The 23,991-nt window shown below is 43.1% G+C and overlaps 1 protein-coding gene across 2 annotated transcripts in view; it reads right to left on the minus strand.

Annotated features, from left to right (window-relative positions):
* LZTR1 (leucine zipper like post translational regulator 1) overlaps positions 1-23,991 on the minus strand; it is a 65,327-nt gene that overhangs the window by 30,329 nt on the left and 11,007 nt on the right. For both annotated transcript variants that reach the window (XM_073676452.1, XM_073676448.1), the window contains 8 exons: positions 22,846-22,908; positions 17,985-18,041; positions 17,742-17,821; positions 17,506-17,614; positions 16,053-16,136; positions 15,348-15,405; positions 9,142-9,281; positions 7,643-7,844 (listed from right to left, as the gene is read on the minus strand). In XM_073676452.1, the coding sequence (XP_073532553.1) occupies positions 7,643-7,844; positions 9,142-9,281; positions 15,348-15,405; positions 16,053-16,136; positions 17,506-17,614; positions 17,742-17,821; positions 17,985-18,041; positions 22,846-22,908 (793 nt within the window). The remainder of the gene's footprint in view (positions 1-7,642; positions 7,845-9,141; positions 9,282-15,347; positions 15,406-16,052; positions 16,137-17,505; positions 17,615-17,741; positions 17,822-17,984; positions 18,042-22,845; positions 22,909-23,991) is intronic.

Below are 23,991 nucleotides of genomic sequence, written 5' to 3' on the forward strand. Positions count from 1 at the left end.
GGTTCTTGGGATTGCTGCAGAACGAGGGTAGCACAATCTCCTGACTACGGTGAAATCTAGATACCACCTTGGGAAGGTATGCTGGATCTGGCCGCAAGGTGACCCTATCCTTAAAGATTTGTGTGTAAGGAGGATTAACCGAGAGGGCCTGCAGATCCCCCACCCTACGGGCTGATGTTAAGGCCACTAGAAGGATGGTCTTAAGGGTGAGAATTTTTGGAGAAACCTTGTGTAGGGGTTCGAATGGTTCACTAGTAAGAGCGTTCAAGACTAAATTCAGGTCCCAAGGAGGAACACCCATGGACCTAACCGGTCCAGCTCTGGCACAGGACTTGATAAACCTAGAGATCCACCTATTCCCAGCCAGATTACAATTGTAGAGTGCTCCCAAAGCTGAAACTTGAACCTTAAGGGTCCCTGTAGCTAGACCCAGGTCCCGCCCCTTTTGCAGAAATTCCAGGATCCCTCTGATCGGAGGTTTGCTCGATAGCGGAATATCTATAAACTCTAGGAATTTACCCCAAACCCTGCTATAAATCTTAGTTGTAATCGGTTTTCTGCTCCCCAATAAAGTAGAAACTAAGCCTGGTGAAAACCCCTTGCTACTCAATAGCGACCTCTCAAATTCCATGCCGAAAGATGGAACCCCCTGGCCTGGGCATGGAATACTGGTCCCTGCATGAGAAGGTCCGGCCTCTCTGGTAGAATCCAGGGATCTGACACCGACATTAGCCGAAGCAGAGAGAACCAAGGCCTCTTGGGCCAAAAAGGGGCTATCAAAATCACCCTGGCACCTTCCTCCCGGATCTTCCTCACCACTACTGGAATCATCACTAATGGCGGAAAGGCATAGGCCTTCCTGAACCCCCAAGGAATCTGGAGGGCATCTATGGCATGGGGATTTTCTGCCGGATTTAGGGAGCAAAATCTCTGCACCTTTCTGTTTGCCCTTGTGGCGAACAGGTCTATGTCTGGCTGCCCCCATAACTGGACAATCTGATGGAAGACCTCCGGGTTCAACCCCCACTCCCCCTGTCTTAGGGTATGGCGGCTTAGAAAATCTGCCTTCACGTTTTCTATCCCCTTTATGTGAAGGGCGCTGAGGGATAGGAGGTTTCGCTCTGCTAGACCAAGGATCCTGTCTGCCACCACCATCAGAGGGCGTGACCTTGTCCCTCCTTGGTGATTCACATAGGCTACTGCGGTCCGGTTGTCGGACCTGACCTAGACATGGTGATTTTGGATGTGAGGGAGGAAGCCCCTGAGGGATCTTTCTACTGCCCAAAGCTCCTTTAAGTTTGAGGATGATCCCCTCTCGTGGTAAGCCCAGTGACCCTGTATTGAGAGTTCTGCCAAATGACCCCCCCATCCGGAACTGCTTGCGTCGGTCGTAACTACCCGATCTATCGATCCGGACCATTGAACGCCTGTGGTCAGATTTCCCCTGACTGTCCACCACGAAAGAGAATCTACTACTTCTGGGGAGAGAGAGAGCCTGCCTTCTAAATGCCCGTTGCAGGACCTCTGTGCTGACAGGACCTCCCACTGAAGCCGCCTCATATGCCCCTGGGCCCACATTACTGCTGGGAGACAGGCCGTCATAGAACCCAGGAGGGACATTGCCTCTCTCAGAGACATCTCTGGAGCTTGAATGGCCTTCGAGACTAATGCAATTAACCTGCAGATTTTGTCCTCTGGGAGGAAGCAGGTTTGACTACGAGAGTCTAGGATTAGACCCAGAAAGGTCTGAGTCCTGGAGGGGGTTAGTCTTGATTTCTGGAAATTTACTAACCACCCCAGCTGATGCAACACTTCCGTGACCACTAGGAGCTGACTGGAGCAGTGGGCTTCTGTTTTCCCTATTATCAAGAAGTCGTCTAAATATGGCACGATCACTACATTCTTGATCCGTAGGAAGGCTGTCACTTCTGCTATTAGTTTCGTAAATATTCTCGGGGCAATGGAGAGGCCAAAGGGTAGGGCAGCAAACTGAAAATGCCTCAGCTTCCCCTGAATAAACAGGGCTACTCTCAGATACTTCTGATACTCCGGATGGATTGGGACGTGATAATATGCGTCCTTCAAGTCTATTACAGCCATAAAGCAGTTGCGATGTAAGAGCTTCACTGCCGAGCCTACTGACTCCATCTTGAAAGTCTGGTTTTCTACTACTTGGTTCAGACTCCTGAGGTTGATGATGGTCCTTAAGGACCCGTTTGGTTTTTTTTATCATGAATAGTGGGGAATAGAACCCCCTCCCTCTCTGTGTTGCTGGTACTTCGAGAAGGACCTGCTTTCCTACTAACTCTAACACTTCTGTTTCCAGGGCTAATTGTTCTTCCTGGACCTTTCGTAGGGGGGTAACCACAAAGGTCCGCCAGGGGGTCTGGCTGAACCGGATTTTCAGGCCCCCACTGATAATTTTCAGAATCCATGGGTTTGTTGTTATCGCGTCCCAAGCTGGAAAAAAGTGGGAAAGCCTTCCACCCACTTCCAGCCTGGCATCATTGGGAGGATCTCTTCGAACTCGAGGATGGTCCTCCAAACATGTAGCCCGATTCTTTTTTGGACTTGGCTTCCCATTTCTTTTTGTCTCCCGGAGGACGACCCCGGTTAAATTTTCTCCTCCGAAAACTAAATCTTCTTGGTTCCCCCGAAAATCCCGGGAACCCTTTGGTTTTATCGCCTGCTTTTTCTAACAGGTCCTCTAACCTTTGGCCAAACAGGAGTCTACCGTCACACGGGAGGGAGCACAGTTTCTGTTTCGAAGGTAGGTCGCCTGGGCAACCCTTGAGCCACAAGGCCCGCCTGGCTGCGTTGGATAGTCCCGCTGCCCTAGCTGACAGTCTGACCGAGTCAGCTGAAGAGTCGGCCAGGAAGGCCGATGCTGTTTGAATTAAAGGTAGCTCTGCAAGTATTGCCTGTCTGGAGACCTTTTTATCTTTAAGGTGGTCTTCCAGCTGTTGAAGCCACACCATCAAGGACCTCGCCACACAGGTGCTAGCCACCGCTGGTTTTAGGCCACCTGCTGCCGCCTCCCACGTGTGGCGCAGGAAGGAGTCAGCTCTTTTATCCAGGGCATCTTTTAGGACGCCAGAGTCCTCCAAGGGCAGGGAAGATCTCTTTGATGACCTTGCCACAGTCCCGTCCACCTTGGGGATCTTATCCCAAGGTTCCGCATCCTTCTCTTCGAAGGGGTACCTTCTTTTGGAGAAGGAGGGTAAAGCCCCTGATCTCTCAGGTCTCCTCCACTCCCGGTCAATGAGGCCCTGAATCTTACTGTTCACCGGAAATGAGCGTCTCTTCCTCTCTCCCAAGCCCGCAAACATGATGTCCTCCCGGGATTTAGATGCTCTCTCTTCCTCCAGACCCATGGTTGATCTTACTGCCCTAACCAGTCTGTCTGTATTCTCAATGGGGAAGCAGGGTCTACCGCCCCCCGATGAGGAAGAGGACGATGAATCCCACTGCTCCTCGGACTGGGAGGAATCAGAGACGGAGGAAACCTCTCTACGGGGTCTTTTCTTCCCTCTAAGGAACCCCTTCAGGGACCCCTGAACTTCTGCATGTACTATGGACTTTAAATTTGCAGCAAAATCCTGGGAATTCTCAGCTATGGTTTTGGTCACACAGCCCTGGCAAAGTGGTTTCTGCCACTCTACTGAGAGAGAAGCTTGGCAAAGGGCACACATCCTATGCTTTTGCTTGGCACTACTCTTCTTAGGCTCCTAAAAAAAGGAAGCACATAAGAGACTTCCCGTTACTAACCAGTGACATTCACGAAGCTCACTCACCCTCGGAGGTCACAAACGGGTACCGGATTCGGAGGCTGTCGCGGAACTGATGATTCCAATCTGGATGGTCCCGAGGCGCTCGAAGCCTTACTCCTGCGGCTGCCACTACGATTACTCGAGCGGCTGTCTGTATACGATGCATCCCTCTGCTTCTGTTGCTGAGGTGGGGGGGTAAGCTGCTGCTCCTGGCTATCTGGATCAGCCATGTCTCAGAAGCGCACCACGCTTCCAGGATAGCTCCCCCCCCTTAAATATAGGGCCATCCAGCCTCCTCCGGTCTGTGGGCCCTCCCCCTTCCTCAGGCCGGAGCTCCGTTGAAAAAAACCGGCCCGCGACGCTCCGATGGGCGCCGCCATCTTGGATCGGCGCCGCCTCCTGACGTCACCCAGCGCGCCGCTCCCAGCGTGCCCTGCGCCGTGACGTCAGGCGCGTCACACCCGGAAGCGTTCCACACTGCAGGGGGAGGACGGCGCCGCGGTCTCCGGGAGGACAGAGCCTGCCTCACCGCGTGCGCCCCGCTCGGCGCAGAGACCCCAGGGGAAGCTGCGGACGGCGCTTCTGGGATACTGAACCCGGTGCACAGGCCAGTGCCCGCTCTTCCACACCGGGACAGCCCCAGGTAAGTCTTCTTTCCAGACAGGTTCCCCATCAAGGACAGGAAACCAACTGAAGCGAGGGAGAGGTACCGCCCTTTTATTTCAGACGGTTTCCTGTCCTTGGTGGGGCGGATCCTCTCTCTCAAGGTGTGCTGTCATGGGGGAGGGGAAAATAAGTATTTGATCACCTACCAACCAGCAAGAATTCTCTCTCTTAAAGACTTGTTAGTTTTTCGTTAAGAAGCCCCCCTACTCTGTACTCAGTACCAATCCACACAGTCAATCAATCACGCTCCAACCTCTCTCCAATGGCCAAGACCAAAGAGCAGTCTAAGGACACCAGGGACAAAATTGTAGACCTGCACAAGGCTGGGATTGGCTACTGGACAATAGGCAAGCAGCTTGATGAGAAGGCAACAACTGTTGGCACAATTATTAGAAAAAGGAAGAAACTCAAGGTGACTGTCCATCTTCCTCGGTCTGGGGCTCCATGCAGGATCTCGCCTCATGGGGTAAGGATGATTCTAAGAAAGGTCATGAATCAGCCCAAAACTACATGGAAGGATGTGGTCATTGGCATGAAGAAAGCTGGGACCACAGTCTCAAACATTACTGTTAGTAACACACTACGCCGTCATGGAGTTACATCCTGCAGGACACGCAAGGTCCCCCTGCTCATACCAGGACATGTCCAGGCCCGTTTGAAATTTGCCAATGACCATCTGGGTGATCCAGGGGAGTCATGGGAGAAGGTCATGTGGTCAGATGAGACCAAAATAGAATTGTTTAGTATGAACTCCACTCGCCGTGTTTAGAGGAATAAGAAGGATGAGTACAACCCCAAGAACACAGTCCCAACCATGAAGCATGGTGGGAGAAATATCATATTTTGTGGGTGCTTTTCTGCAAAGGGGACAGGACGACTGCACCGTATTGAATGGAGGACGGATGGGGTAATGTATGGCAAGATTTTGGCCAACAACCTCCTTTCCTCAATAGGAGCATTGAAGATGGGTAGTGGCTCGGTTGTGGCAGCGACAGCCCTGAAACCTGAAGGATCTGGAAAAGATCTGTATGGAGGAGTGGGCCAAAATCCCTGCTGCAGTGTGTGCAAACTTGGTCAAGAACTACAAGAGACGTCTGACCTCTGTAATTGCAAAGAAAGGATTCTGTACCAAATATTAAGTTCTGTTTTTCTATTGTATCAAATATTTATTTCATGCAATAAAATGCAAATTAATTAAGTAAATTCATAAAATGTGATTTTCTGTTTTTTTTTTCTTTAAGGATTGTCTCTCACAGGTGAAATGTACTTGCGATTAAAATTACAGACCTCTCCATTCTTTGTAGGTGGGAAAACATGCAAAATCAGCAGTGTGTCAAATACTTATTTTCCCCACTGTATATAAATACATCCTATAACAAAAACTTACTAATGACACGGATCATGGGCGGTGATAAATATATAAAGAATTGGATCTGATGCCAGGCTTGGCCCTTACTAGTATCTTATATTCTTTTTTCAACTGTTTGTGACTACAGCATCTTTCATTGTGTTGTCCAATTTCTTTCAAGTCAGGTCATATATTTCTGTCATTCAAACAATAAAATAGATGTTGCTATTGGAGCAAGAAGAAATAATTTGAAATATATAGCCACACGAGTGAGAGAGCACAATAATGCACATATATTTAAAGGGAACATGTCAGCTCCATCATGCCGTTCTCCCATTGGGAATGAGCGTTTTTTGGAAACTTCATTTATATGATCATCACCCAGTGTAAACAGTCCACCAATCACTCGACAAACGAGCAAACCACTTGTTCTTTAGTCAAAATATTTTTAAAGGGGGTTGTCCGATACCTGTAATGCCCTGTATAAATAGCTATCTTTAAGCCTTAACCACTTTTGTAAGTTGCTTTATTATAAAATTCCCTACTGTTCTCTCTCTAGAGTTTATCCCTATATCTGTTTTTCTTTCTTTACTTCCTGTGAGGTTTCATTTTAGGGGAGTCTCAAATGGGACGTCACAGGAGGATGGCCCTGCAGTCGCTTCCCCGCAGCTTCTATTCCCCCCTTCCCGGAACAGGACGTCATCATAGGGTGGCACTGCAGTCACTTATCACAGCTTCTGTCACCACCATCCCCTGGTGACACCCTGGTTTGGTAGTGGTGATGCCACACTTCTATGCCTGCCACTCACAGTCAGTTCCTACTTCAGACACTGCCAACTCTTTTGCTGAAATTAATTGTCAAGAGGGGGCCGTGATAGGAGCAAGGTAAGTGCCTGCAGCACTGCCTCAAAGCTTCTATCACACCCATTAAATGAATAGTCTTCAGGGGGCAACGCTGGTGTCACTTACTTGTATCATCACCTTCACATGACTATTTGTTTCAGGGCAGTGACAAACTGTGGGACGGTGCTGCAGGCACTTACCCTGCTTCTATCAATGCCCCCTGATGATGTCTCATTTAGTCGCAGCGTTGTCAGAAGCAGACTGTGGGGACAGACATTAAAGATGCAAGTGCAGGGATAGAAGTGTGTCGGTGGTCACTGAGCATGTGGGTGGGGGGTTGGGGGGTAGAAAGCTGCAGTCACCTCTGCATCACCCCCTGAAACACAACATTATCAGGGAACGGAAAGGACAAGAAGCTGTAGTAAGTGACAGCAGCGTCGCCCCCTGATGATGTCCTGTTTTAGAATGGGGGAGATGGCATCTACAGAGAAGCGACTACAGGGCCATTCTTCTGATGAAGTCTCATTTGACAATCCTCTCAAAAGAAATGTCACAGCAAGCAAAGGAAAAAAAACAGATTTAAGAAACACCACAATCGGGAGAAAGCTAGGGAATTTTATAATAAAACAAATTACATAAATGGTTAGGTCTTAAAAACAGATATTTATAAAGGGCACTATAGGTTTCAGACAATCTCTTTAAGCTTGCTTAAAAATCCACGTTTCCAGCAGAAGATCGTCAGGTGCTGCCGGAAATAATGACGTCTTTGTGCACAGAATGATCTATTACTGATCGTTCTGTGTACATGTAAGTGTGGTCATCCTGGCTAAAAAAGCTATTTAACGGACCACCAATCAGCAAACAAATGTAGCCAACTATCGGTGGTTTAACGTCCGCCTTTGGCTAGTCTAAACTCACCCTTGACCATTAAGGACAATCTTCAATCAATACAAACTTAAAACTGATCCAGGCTCTAATAAGGATACATTTATCAGGATACTTTTGTAGTCTTTACCTCACTGTCTGGACTAGGCTGTATCACCTCCCAGGATTGGGAGTCCACATCATAGCAATGTAACTCATTAGGCAAAGTGTTGTCTGCAGCTCCACCAAATACATAGAGGTGGCGATCAAAAGCCACCATTGTGTGCCCATAACGCCTCTGTGGAGGGGGAGGTGACCCGCGCAGTAGGTGTTCAGTAGGAATGCGCATCCAGCTGTGGGCAAAGATCACAAATTCAATACAAACTTATTGCATTTGGCGTAGTTGTGTAGAAACATTGAGAAAAGAGTTTGAGAATAAACTTGCTATAGGCCAATGCTCTCCAACTTCTCTGGCTCTCAGGTCCCCTGCACGTGGCTCCTTAGTTGGCAGACGTCAGAAATGACTTTGTGCAAAAGTGCTTATAGGGAAGTCATAGTTTTACCTAAATGTGGCCACAGGGTTCCAACCATATCATTGGCAGTCAGCCCGGGTGTAAAAAACCATCTTTCAACATCAACACTAGAATAGCCGTAAGTCAGCGTATATGACACAAAATAGGTCACCGTGTAGTAAACTGAAGAGGACAACTGGGATAAATATTATGAGGGGAGTCCTGTCCGACAGCCCCTTTCAGCCAATCATTATTGCTCGGAGTATTCCTAGTAGGGCGGTGTGACAGTGTAACTGGCAAGAGCCTCACAAAACTCTCAAATGTCCAAGTCTACAAATTCGCATTACCCAGTGACTAATTATGTGACTTCTGTGAAGCCAATTACCAATTCTTGGTGGCAGTAAAATCCGACAAGTTTTTCAAGAGGAATCCCAAAATGGTGCTTTTATTTGGAATTTGGAGACGTTTTGGGTTTCCCCGAGTCATCCACAATGTGTTTTGCAGTAGATTTCATGAGAAATCCGCCTCAAACAAATGTCATGTCACTTTTGTAATAAGGTTTTGAAAACCTTATTGGTAAGAAACTTAAAAAAAACAAAAAAAAAAAAACCATCTTATGCATTTTACATTTTATTTGAGATAAAATAGGAAGAATATTTTAAGCAGTTTATGATGCAGATTTTGGCCTGGATCCACTTCAAAATATTCTTCAAAAACTCTGTGTGAACCTAGCTTAAAGCTATGTGCACACAACACTTAGTCTTAGGAGGATTCCACCTAGAATTCGCCTGAAAAAGCACCCGATAAAATGGACATACATCAAAATAACATAGCTGTGCTCATGCTCTGTCTTATGTCACTTATTTTAACCGAAGAAGTTAGAAGTTAGCTGCTAATTCTTCAGAAGTCGCCCGCTCTCTATTCTTCATAATATGGAGTAACAGCCGCCGCGAATGGCAAACTGCTAGCGAAGCCACTTCAGGGATCATTATAAATACAGATCACTATTACAGATTACTATGCGTACAGAAAATCTCCTTTAAAAGTGTCATTTTGTGCAAGATGGAGCATGTATAGAAATGCGTGGTAAACTTTATAGATGACATAATCACATGTTGGGTCCATGTTTGGCTCTTACACTTTCTCTGCAAACTCAAACTGGAATAGGTTGTTTGTGATCTTGGCTCCACTCTGACCAGAGAAGACAAACATTTTGTCCCTACAGACAGCCACCGGGAAGTTACAGCACGAGGGTGGGATCTCTCCACTTTGCTCAATCTGCAATAAACACAGACACATTTAGTGATACACAGACCGAACATGTCAAATACATAGCATTATGGTGAATCTATAGCAATATCTTTATATCAAGCAGCATATCCCCTCTATTTGGCTAATTTGTAGGGATTTACACAGTATTTGACATGTTGACAGCTCCTCCTATATGGTCCATGTAATGCCGTCTACAATGTGTCTTCATTGCTGTAGGACATTTTAGTTCCAATATATGTGTATATTTTAGGAACAGTAAGCATTATAGTATTGCAGTACATATACTGACCGCTACAGTTGATGCTGCCACCACCTGTGTTACACAGTTGGGATGGTGTTTTAGGCTTCCAAGCTTCTCCCTTTTTCCTCCAAACATAACGATGGTCATTATGTCCAAAAAGTTCAATTTTAGTTTCATCAGACCACAGGACATGTCTCCAAAAATTAAAGTCTTTGTTCCGGTGTGCATTTGCAAACATTAATCTGGCTTTTTTTATGGAATAATAGCTTCTTCCTGGCAGAGTGGCCTTTCAGCCCAAGTTGATACAGTACTCGTTTCACTGAGGATAATGACACAATCTTACCAGTTTCAGCCATCATCTTCACAAGGTCTTTTGCTTTTTGTCCTTGGGTTGATATGCACATGTCGGACCAAAGCACGTTCATCTCTGGGACACAGAACCCGTCTCCTTCCTCAGCAGTATGATGGCTGGACATTCCCATCTTGTTTGTACTTGCGTATAATTATTTGTACAGATGAACGAGGCACCTTCAGGTATCTTGAAATTGTATCCAAGGATGAGCCAGACTTGTGCAAGTCCACAATTCTCTTCCTGATATCTTGGCTGATTTCTTTAGACTTTCCCATGATGCTACGCAAAGAAGCAGTGTGTTTCAGGTGTGCATTAAAATACATCCACAGGTGTGTCTCTAACTCAGATGTTGGCAAAAAACTTATCAGAAGCTTCCAAACACATGACATCATCATATGGGCAGTCCAGAATTGTTTAAAGGCATTGTAATCTTAGTGTATGTAAACTTTTGACTTTGCAGTAAGTAAAAAAATGCCTTAAACATTCTCTCTCTCTCATTATTCTGGCATTTGGCAAGTATTAAAAATTATGGTAATCCTAATTGGTCTAAAACAGGAAAGGTTTATTCTGATTTCATGTCAGATATTGAGAAAAACATGCATATGTGTCTTTTTATATAGTGTATGTAAACTTATCGTTTCAACTGCATATACCATGGACCTGTAGAAGCCTATCAGGAGATATCCAGGACCTACACATTGATAACCTACTCTTAAAGGGTTTTTCCCATGAACAAAGTTAATTTTAAAGTTGATTTTAATCAATAGATCTTGGAATAATCAATTTCCACAATTGGATGTTTAAAAGATATGTTCCAGTGCTGAGATAAACTTATAACTGTGCCCCTGCTGTGTACTGTGTAATGGCTGTGTCTAATAGTGCAGGAACATGGTCTGATCATACCACATCTCCTGGGCATGTGGAGGAAGCAAAAGAGTGTACAGACATTACAGCACGGGATCACACATGACTCTTTCTTTGAGGATAAAACATTTTTTTAAAACAGTCTAAGAAATGTTTTAACTCACAAAAAGAAACAGCTGTGATCCCATGCTGTAATATCTGTATACCTTTATGCTTCTTCCCCTGCCCAGGAGCTGTGGTATGATCAGACCATGTTCCTGCACGGTCAGACACAGCCATTACACAGTACACAGCAGGGGCACATTTATAAGATTATCTCAGCACAGGAACATTTTATTTAAACACATCCAATTGTACAAATTATTATTATTCCAAGATCTGTTGATTAAAATCAACTTTAAAATTAACTTTGTTCATGGGAAAAAACCTTTACAGCCCACAAATCTATAACAGGCCAAGCGTCCCTCTGTCTGAAGCCTCTATAGACTAAGCATGCTCAGTGTGGCGCCATGACGACAATATGTCTAGGACAAGAGAGAGAAATAGAGAGACAAATTTGTGAGTACACTCCTATATTATCAGTACATTATATATACAGCAGTCAACATAAGTGAGCACACCCCCATATTAACAGTACATTATATATACAGCGCTCAGGAAAAGTGAGTACACCCCCCTGTATTATCAGTACATTATATATACAGCACTCAGCGTAAGTGAGTACACACCCATTTATTCTCAGTACGTTATATATACAGCGTTCAGCATAAGTGTGTACACCCCCCTATATTCTAAGGACATTATATATACAGCGCTCAGCATAAATGAGTACACCCCCATGTTTTCTCAGTACATTATATACACAGAGCTCAGCATAAATGAGTACATCCTCTGTATTCTCAACACATTATATATACAGCGAACAGCGTGAGTACACCCCCATGTATTCTCAGTACGTTATACATACAGCGCTCAGCATAAGTGAGTACACCCCCTGTATTCTCAGTACGTTATACATACAACGTTCAGCATGAGTACACTCCCCGTATTCTCAGTATGCTATACATACAACGTTCAGCGTAAGTGAGTACACCCCCTGTATTCTCAGAACGTTATACATACAACGTTCAGCGTAAGTGAGTACACCCCCTGTATTCTCAGTACGTTATACATACAGCGCTCAGCGCGAGTACACCCCCTGTATTCTCAGTATGTTATATATACAGCGCTCAGCGTGAGTACACCCCCTGTATTCTCAGTACGTTATACATTCAGCGCTCAAAGTGAGTACACCCCCTGTATTCTCAGTACGTTATACATACAGCGCTCAGCGCGAGTACACCCCCTGTATTCTCAGTATGTTATATATATAGCGCTCAGCGTGAGTACACCCCCTGTATTCTCAGTACGTTATACATTCAGCGCTCAAAGTGAGTACACCCCTCTGTATTCTCAGTACATTATATATACAGCATTCAGCACATCCTCACTGTTATATATACAGCATTCAGCTTAAGTGAGTACACCACCCATATTCTCAGTACGTTATACATACAGCGCTCAGCGTAAGTGAGTACACCCCCTATATTCTCAGTACATCTTATATATGCTGGACGCGTCCTTCTGTCCGAAGCAGGAATGGGTGGCGCCTGCACGGTGAGGCGCTGGAGTCAGCACGTGTGCATACCACACTGCGGCGCCATTTTATTGCAGACACTGTATATGCAAATTTGCAGACGTCTTTAAACAAAATGGCGCAGGATAGCGTGGTATGAACACATGCTGACTCCAGCGCCATTAATAAAATTAAAAATGTACCAATAAAAATGCTTGCCACCCGGGCGTAGAACGGGTTCAATAGCTAGTACATTAGACTAACATGGGCCAAGCCTATCGATATCAACCAACAGTCTAAATAAGTATGGGGGCTATTCAACTTTCCGCCGACAGGCAATATCAAAGAGAGAGGGATTTAGCATAGGTCATCAATGTCAGTTTTCTGATGGCTGATCCTTTTGTTTTCCCAGAGATAAGCCGCCACCAGAAGAGTCTGACAACAGCTCTCACAGAGAACATGGGAGCGCTCAGCTGAGCCAAGTATTCCTGTATATGGAAGGCTCTGGAGAGATAGCTGCCAGCTGAATGATTACAGGTCTGCGAATAAAAAGCTGTTTGATTATTTTCATATAATTTCCATGTATTTTGGTCTTTTGATAACGAAAAAAATATTGAAAAAAATCCTAAACGTCAGGACTTGCCACAAACCTATAGGTTCTTCTGCAAACTCTGGTGTCAATCATCGGCACGGCAGCTTATTTTCTTTCCCCATTAACATCAATAGGAACTGCATGATTGGCTGGTTGCAGTCACATGGTTAAAAGACATAATGAAAGGAAGGTCCTTATGCTTTCAAGAAACTTGCATTGGAATTTCATTCATCAACAGTGTTTCCCCAAATTAGCGTTATGGCTTTGTGGAAGTGTATTAATTCCCCTGACAGTTTGTTTAATTGGTGGTGAATATACAGTGTTGAATCAACAGCTGAATATTACAGACTTTGTGAAAAAAGTATACTTCGCATACTTTGGACTAAAACTTGGAGATCAAGATAAAGTTTGGGTGCCTCAAAGTGTGCTAACGGTGTGTTGAGGACCTCCGAAATTGGTTCAAGGGTAAGAAAAAAGCTTTCCTTCCATTATGGGATTCCTATGGTATGGCGAGAGAAAAAGAACCATAGTGACGACTGCTACTTTTGTTCATGCAATGTGAAAGGGTATAATTCCAAATGGAAGCATTCCATCTCATACCCCAATCTTCACTCAACAATTCGTCCCATCCTCCACAGCACAGATATACCAGTACCCAAGGCCCCTGCTACCTTGGAAGAGATACCTAGCTCCGATGAAGGTGGAATCATACCTGAACCAGATAAAGAATCAAGTTCTGACTTTAAAGATGATACAAGACCAAAATTTTTTTCCCAGGAGGAGATGAAGAATTTAGTAAGAGACTTGAATCTTCCCAAAGATGCCGCTGAGTTACTCAGATCAAGGCTCAAAAGCAGGAATTTATTGTTACCAGGAGTGTCTTTTTCATGGTTCAGACATCGTGAAAAGGAGTTCGTTCCTTATTTTGCCCAGGAAGACAAGTTGATTTATTGCATCGATGTCGAAGGTTTGATGCGTCAATTCAAAATCCAGAGCAATGGCGTCTTTTTATAGATACTTCAAAAAGAAGTCTCAAAGCATTTTTACTCCACAATGGCGGTTTTTACGCTTCCATCCCTGTAGGTCATTCCATACACTTGAAGGAAACCTACGAGAACTTGGAATTGGTTCTTCGTAAACTTAAATATGAAGACCACGGTTGGCAAGTGTGTGGGGATTTGAACGTCATGTGTATGCTGCTCGGGCAACAAGCTGGGTATACCAAAAACCCCTGTTTTCTGTGTCTGTGGGACAGTCGAGACCAAAAAAATTACTGGACCAAGAAGAGTTGGCAGCCGAGGGTGCTCACAGTCGGTGAAAAAAAATGTCCTCCCAGAAACTCTGGTACCTCCCTATAAAGTTCTTCTACCACCTCTCCACATAAAATTGGGCTTAATGAAGCAATTCGTAAAATCACTTCCAAGAGATGGGGAATGCTTCAAATACTTGGTCACCAAGTTTTCAAGCCTCTCGGAGGCAAAATTGAAGGAAGGTGTGTTCATCGGACCAGACATTAGAAAGCTTATAGCTGATAAAGAGTTTGTCAATACCATGACGAATCCGCAAAAAGAAGGGTGAATTGCATTTAAAGAGGTCGGAGAGAAATTTTTAGGCAATAAAAAAGATCCTGACTGCAAAAAGATCGTTAGACCAATGCTGAAAGCATTTTAAGCTTTAGGTTGTCTGAAGAGTTTGAAAGTGCATTTCCTCCTTGACTACTTTCCTAAAAATTTGGGAGCTGTGAGTGAAGAGCAAGGTGAACGATTCCACCAGGACATTAAAGAGATGGAAAGAAGATACCAGGGAAAATGGAGCATTACAATGATGGCAGACTACTGTTTGATGCTTCAGAGAGACATTCCAGATGCTACTCACAAGCGTAAATGTACCAAGAGGAGCCTCACAGGGAAAAAAAAAAATCAATTTTAGTGAGTATTAGGGAGCTCATTTCAGCTGAAAAATGATTTTCATGAAAAATTTGTAATAAAAAAATAATTTTCTAAGTCTATTTTAATTTATTTCGCGGTATTGCCTTATTTAACATGGTTACCTAAATTGTCAGGAAACGTGATGTCCTATGACAAAAAGGAGGTCATTTTCGGATTCACCGCACCAAAAAACAAATATTACGTGGAATAACCAAAAGAGCTCTTGAAATTTTATTTTTTGCAGACCTGTGCTATTCATCTGACATCTATTGTGTATGGGGGATTTTAGGATAGGTCATCAACATCAGATTGGTGTTGGACCCCCACTTACCTGCAAACACCTGCTCAGTGGGGGTCCAACATCAGCAAACAGATGGTCTGTGGAGGTGCCAGATGTTGGCCAGATCCTTTGGATCAGTCATCAATATGTAAGTCTTGATCAATCCATTTAACAGCTATAATCAATAGTTTTCATTTTACCTCTTCCCAAGCTGCGGCCTCTCGATCTTGCAAACTGATGGTCCACATGTCATTCAACCTAATTGAAAAATACAAGTAAGCACGAACGTAGATAACCTGCTATAGAGTATGATGAAAGCCTGTATCATGAAAAATTGGAAGTTGGCATTTATCGCTAATTACATTCATACTGTGTTTTCATATACTCTGTCAAGTAGTTTAATATTCATGACCTGTCCATGGGATAGGTAAGCAATATCAGATCTGTGGGGTTTTGACACCTGGCACTCCCACACATCAGGTGTTATCATCTTGAGCGGTGACAGGATGTAAATGGTGTACGGAGCAGCTCAGCCTTGTACGCTTCAGTTGCTGTTGCCAAGAACTGCAGCTCAGCTCCTATCCAACTGAGGGTCTTGGCTCTGCTCTGTGCACTGTATACATCCGGCCGCCAGCAAAGCGGATAACAGCTGATCAGTGGGAATGCCAAGTATCGGACCTCCAGAGATCTGATATTACTCACCTATCCTAAGGAGAGATCATACATATCTAAGTTGTGGACAACCCAATCACGTGCTACAATCATTTACCTCTCAGATCTTCAAAATGTTACCCTCTCATTCTGTTCATACTCTAATTGATTTTGTACCCTTGTTAGTTTCATATTTTTTATAGGATGCTGTCTCCGTTATACCATTTCACAAGCATCAAACATTGCTTAAGTACCTTGCATTTCCATCATAGCCCGCAAAAATCCATAGCTTATCATTGTATACTGTAGCTCCATGCGCTGACCGAGCCACTGGTAATCTGAAAGAAATAGATATCAGGTCAGTTAAGGTTCATTTACAGGATCGACGGCACCGCACGACCACCGGACGGTGATTTTTTACTGATCGGTGGTCATTTGATTGCCTGTTACATGGGCAGACCAAAGTAAACAATACGCAGTGAGCGATCTATACCAAATCACTCGTAGGCTGCCAAGTTCTCAGCAGTGAGTCCTGTTCACACAGGATGATACATCACTGAGAAAGATGATATTTTAAGATGCACAAAAGATTTCACCCACCGAACAAGCATTTTGCTCGTTCATCAGGTGATCGGCAGCCTGTTTACACGATAAGATCATATCAATAATATAAGATAATAGTGAAACAAGCGTTTATAACAACGCTCCTTCACGATTACCTTGCCGTGCAAATGCCCCTTTAATGATATCTCTAGTAAAAGTAGACCTCATACTCCAAATCCATCCATTCACAATGTAATCATCCCTAAACAGATAAAAATGAGGGTGATACTACATGACACAAAGAAAAGTATCTGGTAAATATTTAATTGGGCAATCCCTGGTCCTAGGCCTAAAAAAGTCCTAAAAGATGATTCCTAAATGTTTGGTTAATACACATAGTAGCTAACAGATCTCTTATCGCAAGATAGCAATACAAAGACCAGAAAAACACTGATAAAACATGTCAGCCATTAATCATTGTCTTGTATATAATGACAAACCTGTAAGTGCTTGTATAGCTACTGACCATGAAATACATTCCTTGTCTATTCAAAGAGAAGAGACCACTTGGTATATACCTGGATGTATCTAGTTATACTGTAAAGTAAAACATTAAGAAACTGGCCCTGCTCATCACAATGCTCATCTCTCCCGGAAATACAGTAGGTGCTAGGATTTAAAAGTATCATTTATTGCATAGACAACATTGCATAAGAGCAAGGACTAAGAACAAGGTGATTTATTAGTAACTACTAAACTATTTTTGACTGAACAACTCTTGCCGAATATTGGTTAAAATTTTAATGAAGTCTACTATAAAATAAAGTCACTTATGCTAGCCAAAAAAAATCATGGTTATAACTTCTTGTGGGATGTGCAGCTAATAACATTATACTGTAAGAAGACAGAATGATCATAGTAGAGGTCATCATAGTTTGGTGATAGTAAATGGGCAGCAAACTTTTATATAGATATAAAACCGGCATGTCCAAATGCACCATAGGACACCAGCCACAAATGGTGCATTAGGTGATGGCTGGGAGGGGACAGTTCACTTTCACAACAGTATGTGTGTATAATATATGCAGTTTTATCTGACTAATTTGACATTAAACATATATGCATCTGTGGCTTTGCTGCCTCTGTGTTTTAATATCTACTAACCTTCCTTCAATTTTCCATTCTGTCCAGAGACCAGTCCCAAACTTGTACTCAAAAAGATCATTCTTATTCTTCAGGTTGGAATTGGAGTAGATGTCCCCAGTATAGCCGCCTAGTAGACAAACCCTAGTTAGATGTCAGGGTAGTAGTTGTAAATGACAAAAGTCACTAGTAAAAAAACATTCAAGATATTCCAATGTACTGTAAAAATCATATTTCCCCATTGTCAGGCTACTCACCAAACACAAACATGCTGCTTCCATAGACTACGGCAGAATGGTGGTATCTTGGTGCTGGGGGAGTTCCTGTAGTAAAAGCCCTTTTTGAAAGACAAAACAATATAAGGTCAAGGATGTTCACAGGTCTCAGATTTACCTACAGAAAATCTGAGCAGAGTATGGGCATGCAATACTTAAATATCAAAGTGGAAAGATCTCCAACCCTGAGCAGGAAAGTATTGGGGTTATGATCACACGCTGTACCTGCACCAGGAGCAGTCCTTCACATCAAATCGCAGCAAGTCATTCAACATGTTCTTCCTGTTAATTATAAAGGATGAATGAATACACATTCCCTCATCAGACACTCCATATAAAGTAGGAAGAGCTGAGCGAATTTCTTTCCAATAAGTATTTATACTGAATCCCAGCTCTCATCCATCTTATTTACATCGGAAACCTTTGCTACATTCTCTAAAGACCAAAGCAATGTATAAACACACTGGCATTATTTGGCACCTAAAACAGGGAGATGGCAAGTGATTCTGTGCTGTTCTGACATTTTGTAAAACCACATGCAGATATCTAAAAATCTCAGCTATTTATTTTGCTTTGCTTATATAGCGCCATTATATTCCTTCGCACTTTACAGACAATATCATTGCTGTCCCCATCGGGGCTCACAATCTAAATTCCATCTTTTATCTTTGGAGTGTGGGAGGAAACCGGAGAACTTGGAGGAAACCCGCACAAACACGGGGAGAACATACAAACTCCTTGCAGATGTTGTCCTTGGTGGGACTTAAACCCAGGACCCCAGTGCTACAAGGCTGCAGTGCTAACCACTGAGCCGCCATGCTGCCCATTGTTTCACAATCTTCAAATGTTTTATTTGCTGCTGTTTATTACTATATTTCAGTCTATTGACCTTTATTTTGAATGAAGATAAATAACATATGAACAGAAATGAAGCAGCATCCAAACGTCTAAGTGAAAAAGTGTGCGGTCCTTTATTCACCCCTGCATCACTTCTGGGCCTTTCTGGTGTGAGCCTTTTGTCCTTTTGCAGGACGCTGAGCCAATGACCCGAGAGGGTTTTATACCCATCCACATCATAGTCTGCGCTATTATCTTAGTGATTTAATATATGGACCAGATAATAAGGGTGAGAACCAAAGCAATAATGATTACACTAGGACTAGAACGATTCGATATCTATTTAGAATCGTCTAATACTAAAATAATAAATATCATAAAACTATAACTCCAGGGCCAAGTGAAACCCGATTCGGGGTTCCCCTGGCTTTCATTTCCTAATTCAAACAGACTGATCATATGGACAGTCCATGCCCTCAGTGTGCCACCTAATGTATAAAGTCCAGCAGAACACAGCAAGCGGCAGGGGATGGATTCTAAAAGCAGCATTACATTTCTGGGACCCAGGCACTTAAAGGGGTATTCCCATCTCCAAGATCCTATCCCAATATGTAGTAGGTGTAATAATAATAATAATAATATTAGCAAATCCCTCCAATTAGAAATGTAGTATAGTATTTTTGATTCGCTATGTCTCTTTCCTTATGTGCAGAGAGAGAGAGAAAGAGAGAGAGAAAGAGAGAGAGAGAAAGAAAGAAAGAAAGAAAGAAAGAAAGAAAGAAAGAAAGAAAGAAAGAAAGAAAGAAAGAAAGAAAGAAAGAAAGAGAGAGAGAGAGAGAGAGAAAGAGAGAAGAGAGAGAGAGAGAGAGAGAGAGAGAGAGAGAGAGAGAGAGAGAGAGAGAGAGAGAGAGAGAGAGAGAGAGAGAAAGAGAAAGAGAAAGAGAAAGAGAAAGAGAAAGAGAAAGAGAAAGAGAAAGAGAAAGAGAAAGAGAAAGAGAGAGAGAGAGAGAGAGAGAGAGAGAGAGAGAGAGAGAGAGAGAAAGAGAAAGAGAAAGAGAAAGAGAAAGAGAAAGAGAAAGAGAAAGAGAAAGAGAAAGAGAGAGAGAGAGAGAGAGAGAGAGATTCTCTCTGATATTTTTTTGGCAACATCTGAGTTAATTAGACACACACTAAAGAAATCAGCCAAGATATCATATTCATATATATACAGTACAGACCAAAAGTTTGGACATACCTTCTCATTTAAAGCTTTTTCTTGACTATGAAAATTGTACATTCACACTGAAGGCATCAAAACTATGAATTAACACATGTGGAATTATATACTTAACAAAAAAGTGTGAAACAACTGAAAATATGTCTTATATTCTAGGTTCTTCAAAGTAGCCACCTTTTGCTTTGATGACTGCTTTGCACACTCTTGGCATTCTCTTGATGAGCTTCAAGAGGTAGTCACCAGAAATGGTCTTCCAACAATCTTGAAGGAGTTCCCAGAGATGCTTAGCACTTGTTGGCCCTTTTGCCATCACTCTGCGGTCCAGCTCACCCCAAACCATCTCGATTGGGTTCAGGTCTGGTGACTGTGGAGGCCAGGTCATCTGGCGTAGCACCCCATACTCTCCTTGGTCAGATAGCCCTTACACAGCCAGGAGGTGTGTTTGGGTCATTGTCCTGTTGAAAAATAAATGATGGTCCAACTAAACGCAAACCGGATGGAATAGCATGCCGCTGCAAGATGCTGTGGTAGCCATGCTGGTTCAGTATGCCTTCAATTTTGAATAAATCCCCAACAGTGTCACCAGCAAAGCACCCCCACACCATCACACCTCCTCCTCCATGCTTCACGGTGGGAACCAGGCATGCAGAGTCTATCCGTTCACCTTTTCTGCGTCGCACAAAGACACGCTGGTTGGAACCAAAGATCTCAAATTTGGACTCATCAGACCAAAGCACAGATTTCCACTGGTCTAATGTCCATTCCTTGTGTTCTTTAGCCCAAACAAATCTCTTCTGCTTGTTGCCTGTCCTTAGCAGTGGTTTCCTAGCAGCTATTTTACCATGAAGGCCTGCTGCACAAAGTCTCCTCTTAACAGTTGTTGTAGAGATGTGTCTGCTGCTAGAACTCTGTGTGGCATTGACCTGGTCTCTAATCTGAGCTGCTGTTAACCTGCGATTTCTAAGGCTGGTGACTCGGATAAACTTATCCTCAGAAGCAGAGGTGACTCTTGGTCTTCCTTTCCTGGGGTGGTCCTCATGTGAGCCAGTTTCTTTGTAGCGCTTGATGGTTTTTGCAACTGCACTTGGGGACACTTTCAAAGTTTGCCCAATTTTTCGCACTGACTGACCTTCATTTCTTAAAGTAATGATGGCCACTCGCTTTTCTTTACTTAGCTGCTTTTTTCTTGCCATAATACAAATTCTAACAGTCTATTCAGTAGGACTATCAGCTGTGTATCCACCTGACTTCTGCACAACACAACTGGTGGCACCAACCCCATTTATAAGGCAAGAAATCCCACTTATTAAACCTGACAGGGCACACCTGTGAAGTGAAAATCATTTCCGGTGACTACCTCTTGAAGCTCATCAAGAGAATGCCAAGAGTGTGCAAAGCAGTCATCAAAGCAAAAGGTGGCTACTTTGAAGAACCTAGAATATAAGACATATTTTCAGTTGTTTCACACTTTTTTGTTAAGTATATAATTCCACATGTGTTAATTCATAGTTTTGATGCCTTCAGTGTGAATGTACAATTTTCATAGTCATGAAAATACAGAAAAATCTTTAAATAAGGTGTGTCCAAACTTTTGGTCTGTACTTATATATATATATATTTTTTTTTTCTTATTCTTTTGCATGTTTGTCACACTTAAATATTTCAGATCACAAAACAAATGTAAATATTAGACAAAGATAACACAAGTAAACACAAAATTAAGAGAAAAAGAAATCCAAACCTACAGGGCCCTGTGTGAAAAAAATGACTGCCCCCCCCTTAAAACATAAATTAACTGTGGTTTATCACATCTTTGGAAAGCTGAGTTCAGACATCATGCTGCGATCCAAATAAATTCAGGAACAAATGAGAAAAAGTTTAAAAAAAAGTAAGCTTTGGGACTCCGTGAACTACAGTGAGAGCCATTATCCACAAATACCGAAAACATGGAACAGTGGTGAACCTTCCCAGGCGTGGCCAGCCGGCCGACCAAAATTACCTCAAGAGCACAGCGACGACTCATCCAAGAGGTCACAAAAAACCCCACAACAACATCCAAAGAACTGCAGGCCTTTCTTGCCTCTGTTAAGGTCAGTGTTCATGACTTCACCATAAGAAAGAGACTGGGCAAAAATGGCATGCATGGCAGAGTTCCAAGACGAAAACCACTGCTGAGCATAAAGAACATAAAGGCTTGCCTCAGTTTTGCCAGAAAACATCTTGATGATTTGCAAGACTTTTGGGAGAATACTCTGTGGTTTGACAAAAACTGAACTTTTTGGAAGGTGTATGTCCCAATACATCTGGCGTAGACTAACACAACATCATACCAATAGTAAAATATGGTGGTGGTAGTGTAATGGTCTGGGGCTGTTTTGCTGCTTCAGGACCTGGAAGACTAGCTGTGGTAAATGGAACAATGAATTCTGCCATCTACCAAAAAAATCCTAAAGGAGAATGTCCAGCCATCTGTTCATGACCTCAAGCTGAAGCACACTTGGGTTATGCAGCAGGACAATGCACACCAGCAAGTCCACCTCTGAATGGCTTAAGAAAAATTAAGACTTTGGAGTGGCCTAGTCAAAATCCTGACCTTAATCCATTTGAGATGCTGTGGGTGGCATGACCTTAAAAAAGCGGTTCATGCTTGGAAACCCTCCAATGTGGCTGAATTACAACAATTTTGCAAAGATGAGTGGGCCAAAATTCCTCCAGAGCGTTGTAAAAGACTCATTGGCAGTTACCGCAAACACGTTAAGGCAGTTGTTTCTGCTAAGGGAGCCCAACCAGTTGTTAGGTTTAGGGGGCTCTCACTTTTTTCACACAGGGCCCTGTAGGTTTGGATTTCTTTTTCCCGTAATAAAGACCTTCATTTAAAAACTGCATTTTGTGTTTACTTGTGTTATCTTTGTGTGTGTGTGTGAATGTATATATACACACACACACAAACACACTCTACTACTTGCCTTATTAGTCTATACTTAAATAACCTTGAAAATTAAGATTTAAAAAAAAAAGCAGAATGTCACTTACCCGTTATCACCTCCAAAGACGTAAATGGCATCCTTGTAAGCTACAACTGTATGTTTACTCCGTCTGTAAAACACAGAATGAACACAAGGATGTGGGCACCTAGGGCTTCTTCACATGGTTCAGTAATGAACATATAACAGGTCTGTTCCTGAAGGGCAATAAATCCACTCATCATGGCGTTTGTCATTTGTGTCTTTTGCTCACCAAACATATTTGCAGACAACTCTCTCTCCCGTTCCCCATACTCAAACACGAGAGGCAGTGGGTGACTTATCAACTCTAAGAGTAAAAGAATCGGGCAAAATAAAATCCAGCTGTCAATGTTTCTCTCCCCTGACATCTGCAAATGGGGAGCTCCTTCCAAAAAACAATTGATGGCTGGCAGGTTTGGCAGACATAGAAACTATTTCCTGTGTCGAACACAGACTGGAAATAGATCTGCCGGGACTGATGCCGATAACTATGGCTGGTAGACTCTGGTCTTCTCTGTTTGTGTCCTCGCTAGTGTTGAGCGATACCTTCCGATATCAGGAAATATCGGATCGGATTGGATAGGGCCGATACCCAAAAAGTATCGGATATCGCCGATTCCGATACCGGAAACCAATGCAAGTCAATGGAACACAAATATCGGAATGAAAATAAACCCTTTCTTTCCTTGTAGGTTAATTCTACATGAAGTAAAACAACTAACAATAATGTAGAATGTATTGGGGGGAGGTGGTTGCCCAAATCGATGGGAACAGTGCTCACAGTGAAACATGAAAAGCCGGCAATTCAGCAGCGGCATACACCGGTACCCGACAATTTAGAACAGAAAGAATAGAGCGTCACACATAGATTAGATAGATAGAAACTTGTCAGTCACATATATATGAAGTACAGTGATAGTGTTGCTTACTGTACTTGTCATTTAGTGTAAAGGATTTATTAAAAAAAATATTAGTGTTTTCATGCACCGTCTCTTTAAAAAAGCCGGCCGGCAATTCAGCAGCGGTACCCGACAATTTAGAATAGAAAGAATAGAGAATCACACATAGATTAGATAGATAGAAACATGTCAGTCACATATATATGAAGTACAGTGACAGTGTTGCTTACTGTACTTGTCATTTAGTGTAAAGGATTTATTAAAAAAAATATTAG

The sequence above is a fragment of the Phyllobates terribilis genome, unplaced genomic scaffold (assembly GCF_046119375.1).
Source record: "Phyllobates terribilis strain yellow unplaced genomic scaffold, ASM4611937v1 Scaffold_1__5_contigs__length_1240528914, whole genome shotgun sequence".
Taxonomy (NCBI): Eukaryota; Metazoa; Chordata; class Amphibia; order Anura; family Dendrobatidae; genus Phyllobates; species Phyllobates terribilis.